Source organism: Athene noctua, chromosome 30, assembly GCF_965140245.1.
Source record: "Athene noctua chromosome 30, bAthNoc1.hap1.1, whole genome shotgun sequence".
NCBI lineage: Eukaryota > Metazoa > Chordata > Aves > Strigiformes > Strigidae > Athene > Athene noctua.
The window spans coordinates 460346-475354 of record NC_134066.1 but is presented as its reverse complement, the minus strand read 5'-3'; the positions used below and the strand labels follow the sequence as shown (position 1 = coordinate 475354).

Genomic DNA, 15009 nt, shown 5'->3' with positions numbered 1-15009 from the left:
CGCGGCCCCTTTAAGAACGGGCGGCCCCGCCCCCGAGCGCGATGACGTCACGGCGTGCGCCTGCGCGCGGCCCCCGTTTCCTGCCCCCCCCGCGCCCCCCCCCCGCGGCCCTCCCCCTCCCGCAGCGCCGCGGTGACACCGAGCAGGCAGCGCGCGGCGCGGGCAGAGCGGGAGGAGCCGCCGCCGCCGCCGGAGCCAGCGCCGCCCCGCCCCGCCGCCGCCATGAACGGCAAAGGCAAGGACCGGGCCGCGTCCCCCCCGCCGCCATTTCAGCGGCAGCGCCCCCCCCCCTCCTTTCCCCCGCCCCCCCCCCCCCCCCAGCGCCGGACGCGGCGCCTTTAAGGGCGGCGCCGCAGCGCGTGACCGCCGGAGCGCGCCGGGGCCGCGCGGGCGCCGGGCGGCCAATGGGAGCGGGGCGGGGGGGCGGGCGCGCGGGTCGCCATGGAGCCTCGGGGCGGCCTTAACCCTGCGAGTGCCGGGCTGGGGGCGACACCCCCCCCCCCCCGTGACGTAGGGGCGGCCGCTGCCGCGGGGGGGGGAGGTGGGGGAGACCCCCCCCTGCTGACGTGGGGGATTCCCCCCGGTGACGTCGGGGGGACCCCGGGAGGTGTCGGGGGGAGCCGGGGGGGAGGGGATTCCCCGCGCGGGACGCGGGGGGACCCCATGGAGGGGGGTGGCGCCCCCCCCCGCTGACGTAGGGGATCCCTGGGATGACGTCAGAAGGGACCCCGCTGTACGGCAGGGGGGTGGAGACCCCCCAGGGTGACCCGTGGGAGGGGCCCCTGCACCGGGGGGGGTCCCGCTGGCTGTGGGGCAGCTTTGGGGGTGCCCCTGGGTGACACCGGGGACCGCGGGGGGGGGTGAGACCCTTTCGTCCCGGGGGGGCACCCCAGGGGGAGCTGGGTCAGGGGACCCCCTAGGGGACAACAGCGGGGACAGCCGGAGGGGTTGAGACCCCCCGACAGGCTCAGGCTGAGGGCGGGGAGCGGGGGGGCCCGCTGGGGGCTGCTGTGGCCTGGCGGGCTCCATCCCGGCAGCGGGGGGGGCCAGGCCGGGGCCGGGGGGGTCTGGGGAGACCGACCCCGGCGGAAGGGGATGAACTTGGAGGTCGTTGGGCCCCCTCGGCTTCCTCAGAGCTGAGGCGATTTCCACCCGGATCCCCCCCGCCCAAAAAAAAAAAAAACCACCCCAAATTATTCTGGGCTGTAGCCAGTGCTCAAACTTACAAATTCTCAAACCCAACCCAAAACAAATACCAACACCCCCCCTCGCCTTTGCCCCCCAAAACCGCGACAGGCCCTGGCCTGGGGGAGGCGGGCGGGTATTGGGCTTGTTTTAGTTTCGGTTTAAGAATTTGCGACTTTGAGAACTGGCTACGGCCTAGAATAAATTTTTTTTTTTTTTTTTTTTCCGGCCTTCCTGCCTTCTCATTGCTCCCAGTTCCGGCAAAGGATCTTTTCACTCAGGGTTTTGGTTTTGCCGTGAATTGCTCAAGTCTGGGCAGGGACATCGGGGGGGGGGGGTGTCTGTGCTGGGCAGGGTGGGGGGGTCCTAGAGCAGATTCTCCCTCCTGCTGATGTGAGAGTTAAGAAATCGGGCTTTCAAAAAAAAAAAAAAAAGCAAAAAAAAAAAGCGCAGCTTGTCAGCTCTGGTCCGGCTTCGTTTGTGCCTTGGGCTGAACTCTCGGTTTCCTCGCAGGCCAATACCCCACCCCGCCGTCCTACCCCGTGCAGGCCCCCGCCAACCCCCCCGTGTACCCACAGACTGTGCCCCTCCCGCAGCCGCCGCCCTACACCGATGCACCTCCTGCTTATTCCGAGGTAGGTGGGACGCTTCTCCCAAACCTTCATTTTCTTCTGGGACCCCTCCCTGTCCTAAATCTCTGAATAACTTTATAGCTGCAATTATTATTTTTTTTTTTTTCCTGGAGGACTCGTTTGCTGCTCACATCACCGGGCAGCGGTCGGTCCCCAGGTTCTCTTTTATGAGATCGGAATCATCCGCTCCAAGTAACAAAAGGTCAAAGTTTCCCTTAAGATGACAAATGTAGCTCACCTGTAAAACACATCTGTGATGATCTGTTAGTTGGATTCTTTTCAGGCACGGGGGGAAAACTGTCTCCAGCAGTGGGAAAAATGTCTTTTTGCCATACCCCAAAGTAAATGCTCAGGGAAGGGGGTGGCCTTGTGTGAGCAGGGGGGCAAAACTCTACGTGGGGGCTCGGGCTTTGACAGCGAGGCTGGACAGCAGCTGACCAGGAGCCAGCAGTGTGCCCGGGTGGCCAAGGAAGCCAACGGCATCCTGGCTTGTGTCAGCACTAGTGTGGCCAGCAGGAGCAGGGAGGTGACAGTCCCCCTGTGCTCGGCACTGGGGAGGCCACACCTGGAGGGCTGGGTCCAGGTTTGGGCACCTCAATCCCAGAGAGATCTGGAGGGGCTGGAGCGAGGGCAGAGGAGGGCAGCGAGGCTGGGGAGGGGCTGGAGAATCAATCCTGTGAGGAGGCAGGGCAGGAGCTGGGAGTGTTCAGGGTGAGGAGGAGGAGGCTGAGGGGAGCCCTCATCCCTCTCTGCAGCTCCTGACAGGACGTTGTGGAGAGGCTGGGGCTGGGCTCTGCTCCCAGGGGATCAGGGACAGGACAAGAGGGAACGGCTGGAAACTGCCACAGGGGAGGGTCAGGCTGGGCAGGAGGAGAAAATGTTTCAGGGAAGAGTGGTCAGAGAGGGGAACAGGCTGCCCAGGGAGGGGGGAGTCCCCATCCCTGGGGGGGTTTCAGGGCCGTTGGGATGAGGTGGGGGGGGATGTGGGGTAGGGGAGAACTTTGTAGAGTCGGGCTGAGGGTTGGACTCGATGACCCCGAGGGGCTTTTCCAACCTGAGGGATTCTGGGATTCTGTGATAAACAACAGGCTGTGGGGAATAACAAATCTCTAAACTTGCTTGCACGGCTTTTTTCTTGCAGCTTTACCGTCCCAGCTTCGTGCCTCTGGGAGCTGCCACCGTACCTACGATGTCTGCAGCGTATCCGGGCGCTTCCGTCTTCCTGCCCATGGCCCAGTCTGTGGCTGTGGGGCCTCTCGGCTCGTCGGTCCCGATGGCCTATTACCCCGTGGGACCGGTTTATCCTCCGGGCTCCACAGTCCTCGTTGAAGGTGGCTTTGATGCTGGAGCAAGGTTTGGGGCTGGTGGAACAGCCAGCATCCCTGTAAGTATAAATGTATCCCCAAACCCCTGTGTGCTTCAGTGTTAGAGGTTTGTAGACAGTTGTAGGGGAGAAGATGTCCTTTGCTTTCTGAGAAAAACTTACTTCTCACCCAATCCATTATCTGGGAGAAGAGTGGGCTCCTGCGTTCATGCTGAGGGTTTTCTGTCTCAGACCAACGCGTGGCTCTGGAGCCACGCAGTCTGGCTGGTGGTTCTTGCTCACAGCAAAACTGCTGCGTGGCCAGTGCTGGCCCTGCTTGGGCCTGGGGGTCTGGGGGGAGGCAAGTACGGCTGCTTAGCGACCTGACTTTTCCTGGCCCCAAGTGCAGACTTGACCTTTTTCCAAGCTATGGTGGAGCTACGGGAGGTTCCTGCTCCCCCAGACTTTCCACCCGTGGCTCGTGGCCACGTGAAGATCTTGTTCCCCAGCTCACAGGCTCCTCTGTGCGGGCAAACCGCCGGGGCCGGCCGTAGGGGCTGCGGGCTCCAGAGAGAGGACGCGGGCCGGGGTGGGGGCGAGTGCTTGCCACCAGCCGCCGGGCTCTGTCACTCGGCCTCTGCTCGGTGGCAGGTGACATCGGCTGGGAGGTTTCAGGGTTCCTGCAGCCCACGGTGGCTTCGTGCCCGCTCCCATCGTGGCACTGACCTCAGTTGTCCCCCTCTCCTTTCTCTGCCTTGCAGCCCCCCCCTCCAGGCTGCCCCCCCAACGCCGCCCAGCTGGCCATCATGCAGGGAGCCAACGTCTTGGTGACGCAACGGAAGGGAAACTTCTTCCTGGGAGGCTCAGACGGTGGCTACACTATCTGGTGAAGAAGGAAGGGGGAAGGGGGGAGAGGGGGGGGGCTACATTTGTGTAAGGAAAGACATCACATACTGTCAGCACTTCTCACGATGTAACTGCTTTAGTCCATATTAACCTGAAGTTGCAGATCAGACACACAGCGGTGAGGTGTCTTCCTGGTGCGGTGCCCGGCCCGGCAGGCGCTTCCAAGCGAAACAAGAAACCCTGTTAGTGAGAGCGGCGCCTCTGTTCGGGCGGGGAGGGGCGGAATTAATTCACGAAATGAATGTGAGCTCAGCAGCCCTGCCTCTTCCTTTCATTTCACCGGAGTAACACCGCAGCGCTGAGCTTTATTAACGGGCTCCCTGTCGGCTGGCTTGGGGGGGGCCGGGCAGCGGGGCCGCGTTCGCCGTCCCTCGGCGCTCGTACCGGTCCCCCGGACCCAGAGCCCAACCACTCGCGTTTCCCTTCCGTCCAGGCGAGGTGCTGGATAGAAAAGCAAAGCAAAACTTCCCTTCCCAACGGTGGGGAGGGCACCTTGGCGCTTCTTTTCTTCCTGACCTCCCTCTAGAATGGATCCCTCGAAGCTCCCCATGCTCACATTCGCCCCTCGGTTTCCTCCAGGAAGGTTTGCAGCTGGCGTGTATCATGGGATTTTTTTTATACACTCCAAGAAATCTTGGATTTCTTTGCACATTAGATCTAATCAAAGCCATGCTTTGGTGCCAGAAACACAATGCAACTCATGTTTGAACATTTCATTCAATGCTAACTAAGCTTTTAGAATGACGCTTAATAAACAAACTCCTTTTTTTTTTTTTTTTTTTTAAACTCAACCTGGTGTCTTGACACCAAAACTCCTTAAGGCTGTTGTTCAAACAGAGAGGCTGGTTACCATCTGTCCAAGGGTGTGTAGCAACTGTCAATCAACACACAAATTAACTTGGTTAATGGGTTGTTTTATGAATGCATACTTTAAAAATGACTTGGGTGTAATGAAGTCTTATTAGAGTTAAGAAGAATATTTCAGGGATCCTCAATGTTTTGGTTTTTTTTGTTTTGTTTTATGAAGAAAATTATCTCAGATTCAAATATATTTTGTCTTGAGGTTTCAGTTTAATCTAAATCTGTGTCTTGTATATGTTGTGTTTAACCATCCAACTGACTGTTATGAAAGTTCAGCATTACGTCTCTCTCTGTATACACTGTGGTGCACTTAACTTGTGGATTTTTTTATACTAAAAAAAAAAGTAGAATAAAGACTATTTTGAAAATTTGAATAAAGTAGCAAATTTGCATTAGACCTCAAATAAAACCCCTTGGCTCCTGCCCATTGCAAGCCGTAGGGTTTCTTCACTTATTTCCTCTTTGCTGCTATTTTGTAAACTTCCTCCTTTGTTTTGTGTTTGGTGTTCTGGGTTTTGGGTTTTTTTGGGGGGTTTGATTTAAAGGAGGAACTGCCCTTGAGAAGGGAGTGGAGGGGCAATGTCTGGAACTGCTCCTCGCCCCGTCTTTGCGCAGAGCAGAAGCAGCGTCTGGGCCGGCGTGGGGGTGCCAGAGCCGCCTCTGCTGGGGAAGGAAACCTGCTCTGCCGCCCCTTTCCCCGAGCCCCCCGAGCTCAGGCGCCTCTTGGGGCCGGGACCAGCTTCCCACCTTTGGGGGCTACCATGGGGCTTTCTGCCACTGGCGTGACCCATCAGCCTGTTTTAGGTGCGTGCTTAAGCGGAGCCTCCAAATTAGCCATGCTAATTACCCCACCCCTAAATCATTGACAGAATAACTTAAATGTGTGAGACAAGGAGAAAGAAAAGAGCCACTCTTGGAGCGTTTTGCACTGGGCTGTATTAGAAAGCACCAAAGGGAGGAGCTGGGTGGGTGCGAGCAGCCGGAGCGTGGCCGTGCCTGTTCCGCTCCTGCTGAAGTACCCCCTGCCCTGGCTCTGCCACGGGCAAAGTTCTACCACGCACTTTTTTTATTTTTCCTTCTGTGGTTGGCTTAATAAATTAAGGAAAAAAAAAAAAAAAAAAAAAAGCAGCTTGTAGGTTCCCAACTCCAGGAAATTTAGGCACCTTGGACCTGAGTGCATCAGAGAGGTGTGTCTGGGCCTGGTGGCTTAGATAAAATACTCTTCTTTTTCCTTGGATGGAGCATCCTCCATCTGCACCGACACGTCGGTCTCTGCCGCCGGCTGCTCGTAGGTGAGGTAGCTGCCCTTGTTTCTGTACAGGTAGATGATGATCACCACCAGCACCGTCAGCAGCGTGAGGAACACCAGGGTGATGACAACTGCCGGGGAGAGAGGAGCAGGGTTTAGCCCCGAGTGGCCGGGACCGAGCTGCTCCTTGGTAGCCGGGGTGGCTCCGGCGAGGAGAGCCCCTACCTGCGATGACCACGGTGTTGGCGTCCTCGTGGAGCGGTGGGGTGTGAGCCTTCTTCAGGAAGGGGGTTGTCAGCTCTCCTTCATCAACCCAGGAGAGAAGGAGAGAGGAGGAGGTGAGTGAGGCTGGTCCTGACCCAGCTCTGAGCCAGACTTAGCTGGGTGGGGCAGGTCGTGGCCCCGGACAAGGTCTTGCAGGGGACAAAGCTGTCCTGGGCGCTCACCTGCAGTCAGAGGGGGCTGATCTCCTTCCATCGCATCGGCTCCTTCCAGGCGAAGGTCTGGGGTCCCTTCAGAACTACTGAAAAAAAGGAATAAAGATGCTAAATTCACATGCAACCCCCAAAAGGCACAGCCGCGAGAGCAGCACTCGTCAAAGCAAAGGTTTTATTCGGGCTGATGGTGAGGAGCGGGCCAGGGCATGCCGGGCTCGCGGGAAGGCGGCAAAGCTGGTGAAGGCAGGAAAAAACCAGCCCCTGACTCTGCAATTTGCTCTCAAACTCCGCAGATCCTCTGGTCGGGGCCCCGAGGGTGATGCTGCAGCCGTAACGATTTGCCCGCAGCCCCTAAACCGCCCTCGGCGGCTCTGCCCGAGGTGGATGGACCTTTGTGATGCCTCCCAGAAAATGTTCTGCAATGGCTCAGGCGCTGGGGCGCGAGTGACTCAGCGGCTCTGCGGAGATGTGCCGCTAGATGTCAGGAGCAAATAATTTTATTTATTTATTTTTTTTTTTTTAAAAAAAGAGGAAATTTAACTGCGGGAGTGGAGACACGGGCCAGGAGCGGGGAGTCGGGAGCGTGGCTGTGCTGATGCACCTCACGAGGACAGGGCGATGCTAATCCTGCTGACACCTCCCGGGTTTTGGAAAACAGGGTGAATTTCTCAGGATCTGGCCCTGCCCTGGTTGTCCCACTGTGCCCTTGTGACTCACAGCGCTGTCGGGTGTTTGCAAAACATCCCTTACAACAACAGGTTTTGCTTTTCAGCTGCGCTACCAGAGCGCAAACGTTCGGGCTTTACAGAGTCACAGGAATTTGGGAAAACAGTTTTCCCCCTTCCCAGCAGCGTGCGTGGACGGTCGTGGGACCCCCCCCTCTCACCAGCCAGGAACAGGGACCAGCAGTTCTCACCAAGCACGACAACTTCCCCCTAGGCTCAAGCTCATGCTGTCACAAGCCACCAACTCATTAAACCCAGCTTTGTATTAAACCCAGCTTTGCTTTAAACCCAGCTTTGCATTAAACCCGGCTTTTCTTTAAAGCTCACTGGGCTTCCCGGCAGCGATGTCTGGGTATTGAGCTACACGACCTTTCCAAAGCCAACCACAGCCTTCCCACGGAGCAGCAGCTGCTGCTTGGGTGGCTTCAGAGCAAAAAAAATGGGTAAAATTTCCCCTAAAACGTAAGACTGGGATTTAAGGGAAAAGAAAAAAAGGTGCTGCTTGATGGAAAGGGAGCTGGCACAAGCCAGGTGCCTCCGGGCCGGAGCTTCTTGGGAAGCATCTGACATTGCCAGTGGGAAGCACAAACCAGTTTTGTGCCCACAGCACCTGCAAAACGGAGTCGTGGGACCCACCAAAGGATTAAACCCAATTTTAGGTGGGGGAAAAGACTTGCTTTAGCATCAAAGAAGTCACGAAAGCAAAGCTCCCCCGTGCTGCATCCCCAGGGGAGGGGATACCCCCTCGCCACTCCTGCCTTGGGGAGTTGCTCGCCCAAACCGGCCGGGAAGGAGCCCCGAGCTCCCGGGCCCGGCAGCCCGCGGGGTGTTTCGCAGCGCCGGGGTTACCTTCCTGGGCCGGGATCCCGCCGCTGCACGGTCGGAGCCTCCGGGTGTCGGCGGCGGCTGCGCCGGGGGGCTGAGGGAGGGGGGTGACTCACTTCCCCAGCACGCTGGATCCGTACGGATCTCCGTGTGTTTTTTTAAAGCGACGCAGGGGTTGTAAAAAAAAAAAAAACACACCACCACCAAAACCCCATAATCTTCCTCATTCTTGCTCCCAGGCCAAGTTGCTCAAGAGCCGTTCCCACAGTGAAACCCTCCCCGCCCCCCCAGTTTTGCTCCCAAAAAGCTCCGCCAAGCGCAGCTTCAGGGGATGCTCAGCAGTGCCTCTGCACCCCCCCAGTCCCATTCCCAGTGCGTCCAGTATGGGATGAGCAAACCGCCCTGGCAGGCTGCTCACCGCCGTTTCTCCTCCGTCACCCCAGGATGGGTCCCCGGGGAGCAGTGATCCACTCAGTTTTCCTCCTGGGTTTTCTGCTTTCTGTTTCTCGCTGGAGCAGGATCAAGCCTTTTCCCTCCCCACCCCCCAAAATCCAGCGGGAAAACACCCAGCTGAGAGCCGACGTTTCTCCCCCAAACCAGCCGCATTTCGGCATCCCTCATGGCACGACTCCGTTGCCTCCCTGTGCAAACCCACATGCCTGACGCAGCCAAATCCCTCCAGACCTCCCCAGGAACGATTAATTTTTTTTTGGGGGGTCACCCCAGGAGTCGTGTCTCCCCCACCCCAGCTCTTACCTGCACCCGCTGTGCCGGGGCGAGCGGCTGCCGGCACCATGTGCGGCTCCGAGCCTCGCCCAGGCGAAGGCGTTGCCCTTTTCCTGCCTCACCTTTCCAGTCTGGCTGCAACGATTATAAAAACCCAGAGATGCCTCCTGCATTAACCCCTCGCTTGCTGGGGAGCCAGCCCAGCACCAGCCACTGGGGTGGCAACACAAGCTCTTGCACCGGGGCGGTGACGGGCAACGGGGTTTTGCTTAGATACAGGGGAATTTTGCAGCACGGGGAGGGTAAAACTTGGGGTTGGGTTTGTTTTTTTTTTTTGCACGGTAGCACATTTTCTGGGAGCTGGTGAAACCGGCTCGACGCCTTTTTCCTGAGTCACAGCAGTGCTGAGTGCCAGGGGGAGAACAGGGAGACAAATGCCTCCGCTCCCGGCTGCTGCCGCTGTAAACCCGCAGGCGGGGACCCCCCAGCACTCCCCGTGTCCCACCCAGCCCAGCCCAGCCCGTGATGGGCTTTTGCAGGAAGGAGATTTGGCCCTCGCCGGCATCGTCGCCCTCCTCTCGCCACCTTTTCTGCCTTTATTTCAGACGGGGCGGGGGTTGGGAAGCGCGTTACGGGTTCGGTGGGACAGGGTTAGCTGCTGGTGGCACCGTGAGACGCCCGTTTCCCGCTGGGTGCTGGGCTCACAGGGAGGTGAGAGTCTCGGTGGGGTCCTGGGGGGGGGTTGCTGCTGGTGGGGGGTCCTGACTCGCATCCTGGCTCGTGTCCTCCTGCGTCCCGCAACAACCTCGCTCCTGGGAGAGACACGTTGGGGACGCTGAGCTGGGTGGGATGGGGACCTCGTGCTTCGATTAAACCGCACCCAGGAAGGACCGAGTCCAGCTGGGGGCTTGGGTCGGTGTCTCCCCCCACAGCACCACAGCACCCACCTCGGCTGGGGAGCTGGAGGGGGAACCGCCGCCCTTGGTGCAGCCGCTTGACGCCACGTCGAGGGCCAGATCCAGCCCCACCTGCCAGCAGAGGAGCGTCACACCGGGCTGGGTTTGTCCCCTCACCTCTCCGGCCTCGTGTCCCCCCCAGCACCCCCCCAGCACAGGCCGGGTCTCTAAGCAAACCGAGCACCCCCCACCATCGTGGGGGGGTGTGGGACCCCACCACAGCGCCTCCCCTCCCAGCACTGCAACTTTCTCACCTGAGTTTTGGCCACCTTTGGCTGGACATCCACCACCTCCACGCTCTCCTCGGAGCTGCTGTGCTCGCCTGCGGCCCCGCTGAGCCGGCTCAGCTCCCACCCGCCGCCCGGGGACGGACACGCCGGTGCCTCAGCTGTGGGGCCGGGGGGAGCCGGTGGCTCCCTGGGACACGCCCGGCCCTCGCCGTTGGGGTCAGCGCTGTCCGGCTGACGGGGGATCCCCGCGGTGGCCGGGGCCTTGCTCTCCTCCAGCCCCGCTGCAGCTTTTTCCGGCTCTGGTGGTGCGGTGCTGGCGGCCTGGGCAATGGCCTCGGCTAATATCAGCGATGCCAGGGAGGTGGCGATGCCCTCGGCCTCCGCCTGCGCCCCACTGGCCACCCCCGCCGGCTCCCGGCACTGGCCGTCGGTGAGCCCGGGGAAGTCGGTGCCCGGCTCCGCGTCTGCCGCCGCTGTCCCCTGCTCACGGGACGGAGCCTCGGGGCCGGGGCTGAGCTCTGGGGCCTCCTCACTGGACACCGACGCTGTCTCCGACAGGGACCCACCGCTGGCGGGCGAAGCCGGTGGCGGGCCGGGGACAGTGGCACCCAGTTCCCCGTTGGAGGTGGTGTCGGTGGCCCCGCTGCCAATGTCGGGGGGCCCAGCTGTCGCCTCCGCTTCCGCCACAGGCTGCCAGTCTGGTGCCTTCCCCGGGCAGGGGAACATGGCCGGGGGGCTCACGGGCGAGGAGATGACCAGGGAGCGCCGGTTGCTGTGTAGGGGGAGGACACAGGAGGTTACCCTCCTCCTCAGGGCACGTCCCGCAAGTGTCATCCTTGGGGACACGCGGCTCCAGCTTGCGGGTGATGCTTCCCGATCCCGCAGGGTCGGCAAATGACCCGAATTAATGAACCCGGCACCACCAAAGCGCCTCAGCCCAGCGTGGGGAGATGCTCGCCCATGCCAGGGCTGGGGACTGCATCGCCCCTCTGCTTCTCGGGGTGGGGGGAGTGATTCGGCCACTTGAAGCGCCCCCCCCCCCCCCCCCCCCCGGCCATACTTCACCGACTCATTTACCTGGAGACGCCCTTAACGATGAAGACTTTGCTGGAGTGCTGCTTGTCCAGTTTGCTCATCACCTCGTAGAGGTCGCGGTTGAGCTGCGAGGAGAGGGGAGGGGGGAGAGAAACACATCAGAGGGGCCCCCCCGGTGCCACCCATCACCCAGCAGCACCATGAACATCCTTGAGCTGCTTTAAATTATTAAATTAAATGAAGAGCAGCAAGGACTCAGGGTGGGTGGGCAGCACCGACGTAGCCAGAGCACCCAGGGACGGCTACAGGACTGCAGGGGGGGGCAAGGGGTGAGGTGTTTTGGGGTGCTGCCTCCCCCCCACCTTGCTCATCTCCTTGTAGAAGACGTCGCGGAGGTTGGAGATGTTCTGGAAGATGGTCACGTAACAGGCGATGCGGCTGCGGGAGGGAAAACACGGCAGGAGGTGGGGGGGTTCGGGGGTGCTGAGCACCCAGCCCGTGAGCACCCATCATCCGGGGTCCCCGTGGAGGTGGGGGACGGCGAATAAACCCTCGGGGTGAGGACAAAGTGGCCCTGGACATTTGTCCCCGCTGCAGCGATGGTGCTGCCACCTCCCGGCTGTCAGAGCTGCCCATGGCCGATGTCCCTCGGGGCCACCTTGTGTCACCGCTGGGGCCTTTTGGGAGAAATCCCCACTTCTTCCCGCCATGGGTGGGGGGAGGAAACGTCACCCGCCCACTTGTGCCAGCACCCAGCCGTGTCCCGGGCCTCAGCGACTGATTTTCAGGGACGTTTTGTTCAGATTCTGCTTTTTCGAGGAGACCCCCGAGGGGGTCAGGAGGGGTGGCCTTTGCCTCCCCCCTTGCAAATGGAGGGGGGCTGTGGATGCTGCTGGCTTCTGGGCAGGATCATACCCCGGGGCCACGTGTCTGCCCCAGGGCTGTGATGTCCCCCAGCCCCCAAAACGTCCCCCAGCCCCCGCAACAGCCCCAGCCCCGTGATGTCCCCCAGCCCCTGAAACGTCCCCTGGCTCCTGTGGCTACCCCACCTCCTGTGCTTCCCCCAGCCCCACAATGACCCCCAGCCCACACAACACCTTCCAGCCCCCCGATGTCCCCCAGCCCCTGTGACACCCCCAGTACCTGCCATACAGAACCGGCAGCTCCTCCCGAAGGTCCCTATTCAGATCTTCAAACACCGCTTGGGCTTTATTAAACTCTTCCTCAGCCTGCGGGGAGGGAAGGGGGGGCCGTGGCTTTGCCAGCACTGCCGGGGCACGGGGGGGCTGTGCCGGGCAGGGGTCCTGCGGGAGCTTTGACCTTGGCAATTTTCGCCTCGTCCTTTTTCTTGGCGCTTTGCAGAGCTTCCAGGTGATGCCGGGCGCTGTCGTAGTCCACCAGCTTACGGCCCCTCTTGGCAATGCGCTCCTGTGCCGGGGAGGGGGTGGGGGGAAACGTGAGCCAGGATCTGGCTCCGCATCCCCATCTCCCCCCCCCCAGCACTGACACCACGCATGGGGGGTACCTTAAAGTCACCGAACTGAGCCAGGTAGTTCTCCATCAACCGCAGGGCTTGGTCAGCCAACTTCGCCTCGTAGTCGTCCCACAGGAGGTCATTGCTCTGCGGGGTGAAAAAAGGGGGGACAGGGGTATAGCGCCCAGATTCATCCCCCCTCCCCCTCAAGCCTCCCCTCCGGCTGTACGTGCTGGGCTGCATCCCCAGGGACCCCCTCGGCTCAGCTCGCTGCCCCCCCCCATGCTGGAAGGGGACCCTTGGGGCCGGTGGGAGCACGTCAAGGGGCTCACAGCTGCGATGGCTCTCAGCTCCTCGTGACCGTCCCAGTCGGTGCTGTAAATCTCCTGCAGCGTTTCGGCCACTTTCCGGGAGCTCTCGTGCATCACTGCAGCCCGGCCGGGGGATGCAAAAACATTATTTATTATTCATTATTTTTTATTATTTTAAATTATTATTATTGACTATCCTGGGTAAGAAAACACAGCGATGCTCAACCCCCTCCTGGCTCCTCCGAGGTGCCCACAGGTTTCTCCCGGTGTATTTACGGGGGGTGCGGTACCTTTCACGGCGCCGAGGAAAGCCTTGAGGTCTTTGTAGAGTTTATTGCCTTCATTCTGCAAAGCAACGCGGGGAGGGGACAGCTCAGGGCCACCCCCAGGGCTCGTGGTGGTTTCCACCAGCCCGGCAGGGACCGAGGGACCCCGGAGGCGGCAGGGCCGAGGGATGGTGGTCCCTGTCCCCCCACATCCCCGCTCCCCTGTGCGACCTGCTGCAGGTGGAAGTTGTAGGCGCTTTGCTCGAACTGCTCATCTTTGGTTTCCACCGTTTTGCCCAATTTCTGCAAAACCTGGGATGAAGAGAGATGGAGACGTGGGAAGGAGTCGTCAGCCCCGAGCTCAGCGCTGCTGCCCCGGCTCTACCTCCCGGTGGGAGCGGGGTCGTCCCCGGCAAAAGCCCCTCTCGGGGGATGCTGAGGATCTGGCAGAGCTGACGCCGAGCAGGGATTTAGATGGAGAGTGCGAAATCTTGGCTCATCCCTTGGTGCTTTTATTTTTTAGAGGAGAACAGTGACTTTTTGGGTACTAATCTGTCACCCTACCCTACAAAACCCTATCGGTGCAGCCCCTTGTACCCCAAAACATCCCTGCACGTGACTACGGGTGCAGGCAAAGCCCTGGGTGCTGCCTCGCCAGGCACTGCTGACACTGTGCTGAGGATGAGGATGGTCTGCGGCCAAAGGCTGCCTCCAGAGCCCCGATCACAGGAGCGTGGTGAGGCTGGGGCATGCAGGAGGGAGCTTTGGGGTGTCCAGGAAGAGGTTGACCCCCCCGGGAAGCAACTGGAGCCTGACCCAGGCTGATACAGCCACGGGAGAACTGAATTTAGCCCTGAGCCCCAGCCAGGAAACCTGGGAGTGTGTGGGTCTGGTGTGTGTTGGAGTCGCTGCCTGCTTTTTTTGGGGAGAAAAAGGAAAGAGATGCCCCAAACCAGTTGAGAATCGCCCCGTTTCTGCCCGCTTCCGGAGCCCTTCCCCCTCGCTTCCTGTGCGGCCGGTGGGGGCTGCTCCAGCCTTCCTGGGACCATCCCCACGCTGGGTCCTGCTGGCGACTGTCACCTCCGGCCAGCCCCGAGGGACCCCCTGCCAGCAGCGCACAGTCCCCCCATAACCTCTGGAAGGCGTTTTGGGTGGAAAAATCCAACTTTTAGAGAAAGCAGTGGCTGCCAAGGCAGCTTGGGCGACCTTGGGGAGATGCCATCAAGCCTAAAGCTTTGCAACAACAATGACGTTGACCCAGAAAAGCCCAAATTAACACCGTGTGAGCACCCATGGGTGCCAGGCGGTGCCCGTTGTGCTATCCCCTCACCGCTGCAGAGGAAAGAAATTAAAGAATAAAACAAAATAAGAGATTTTGGGGCTGGGCGTTGCGGATGGGCATCGCACCGTACCTTCTCCTGCGCCCGGCTGAACCGTTTCTGGACCTGCTTCGCGAAAAGCCCGGCTCCCCCGCTCTTGCCCTCTGCCATGGCTGCAGCTCGTTCCTGCTCGCGGCCGCGCACTGCGGTTTGATGTTTGCTACGGAGGAAGTTCGAGGCGAGGCAGCTGCCGGCATCCGCCGAGTACCCAGGCACCCCCTGCCACGCTCCCCCCCCGGAAAGGCTCCCCCGAGCACCCAGCGACATGGGTGGGCCAAAGGGGTGACGGGGAACCAACACCCGCCTCTTAATTCTTCCACGAGCGTCTGGTTTGGGGTTTGAATTTGGGGTTTGGTGCAATTTTGGTGCTGGTATTTTATCCCCACGCACTGTTGACACTCCAGGATGTAACAGTCACCAAATCTGACAACTCTCACTGCAAAGGAGGTCGGGTTTGGAGGAGAAATGGAGCTAGTAACAGGGAAAAATCCCGACTGTGTCCTCCCATA

General features: G+C 60.3%; 3 protein-coding genes across 3 annotated transcripts; 1 reads left to right on the top strand and 2 right to left on the bottom strand.

Moving 5' to 3' along the window:
- Window positions 1-101: 101 nt before the first annotated feature.
- On the top strand, window positions 102-5325 carry DAZAP2 (DAZ associated protein 2). Its single transcript, XM_074929540.1, has 4 exons — window positions 102-235; window positions 1699-1820; window positions 2959-3201; window positions 3882-5325. The coding sequence occupies exons 1-4, from the start codon at window positions 223-225 to the stop codon at window positions 4008-4010; spliced, it is 507 nt and encodes a 168-aa protein (XP_074785641.1). The 5' UTR covers window positions 102-222; the 3' UTR covers window positions 4011-5325.
- Window positions 5326-6029: 704 nt separating this feature from the next.
- Window positions 6030-8968, bottom strand: SMAGP (small cell adhesion glycoprotein). Its single transcript, XM_074929745.1, has 4 exons — window positions 8880-8968; window positions 6583-6659; window positions 6362-6439; window positions 6030-6267 (listed from the first exon to the last, which is right to left on the bottom strand). Exons 2-4 carry the CDS (start codon window positions 6611-6613, stop codon window positions 6095-6097), a joined length of 282 nt encoding a protein of 93 aa, XP_074785846.1. The 5' UTR covers window positions 6614-6659; window positions 8880-8968; the 3' UTR covers window positions 6030-6094.
- A 526-nt stretch (window positions 8969-9494) lies between these two features.
- Window positions 9495-14611, bottom strand: BIN2 (bridging integrator 2). The gene is made up of 12 exons (XM_074929609.1): window positions 14534-14611; window positions 13353-13433; window positions 13146-13200; window positions 12877-12971; window positions 12596-12691; window positions 12391-12498; window positions 12214-12299; window positions 11433-11508; window positions 11113-11195; window positions 10060-10807; window positions 9797-9877; window positions 9495-9661 (listed from the first exon to the last, which is right to left on the bottom strand). Exons 1-12 carry the CDS (start codon window positions 14609-14611, stop codon window positions 9551-9553), a joined length of 1698 nt encoding a protein of 565 aa, XP_074785710.1. The 3' UTR covers window positions 9495-9550.
- Window positions 14612-15009: the final 398 nt, after the last annotated feature.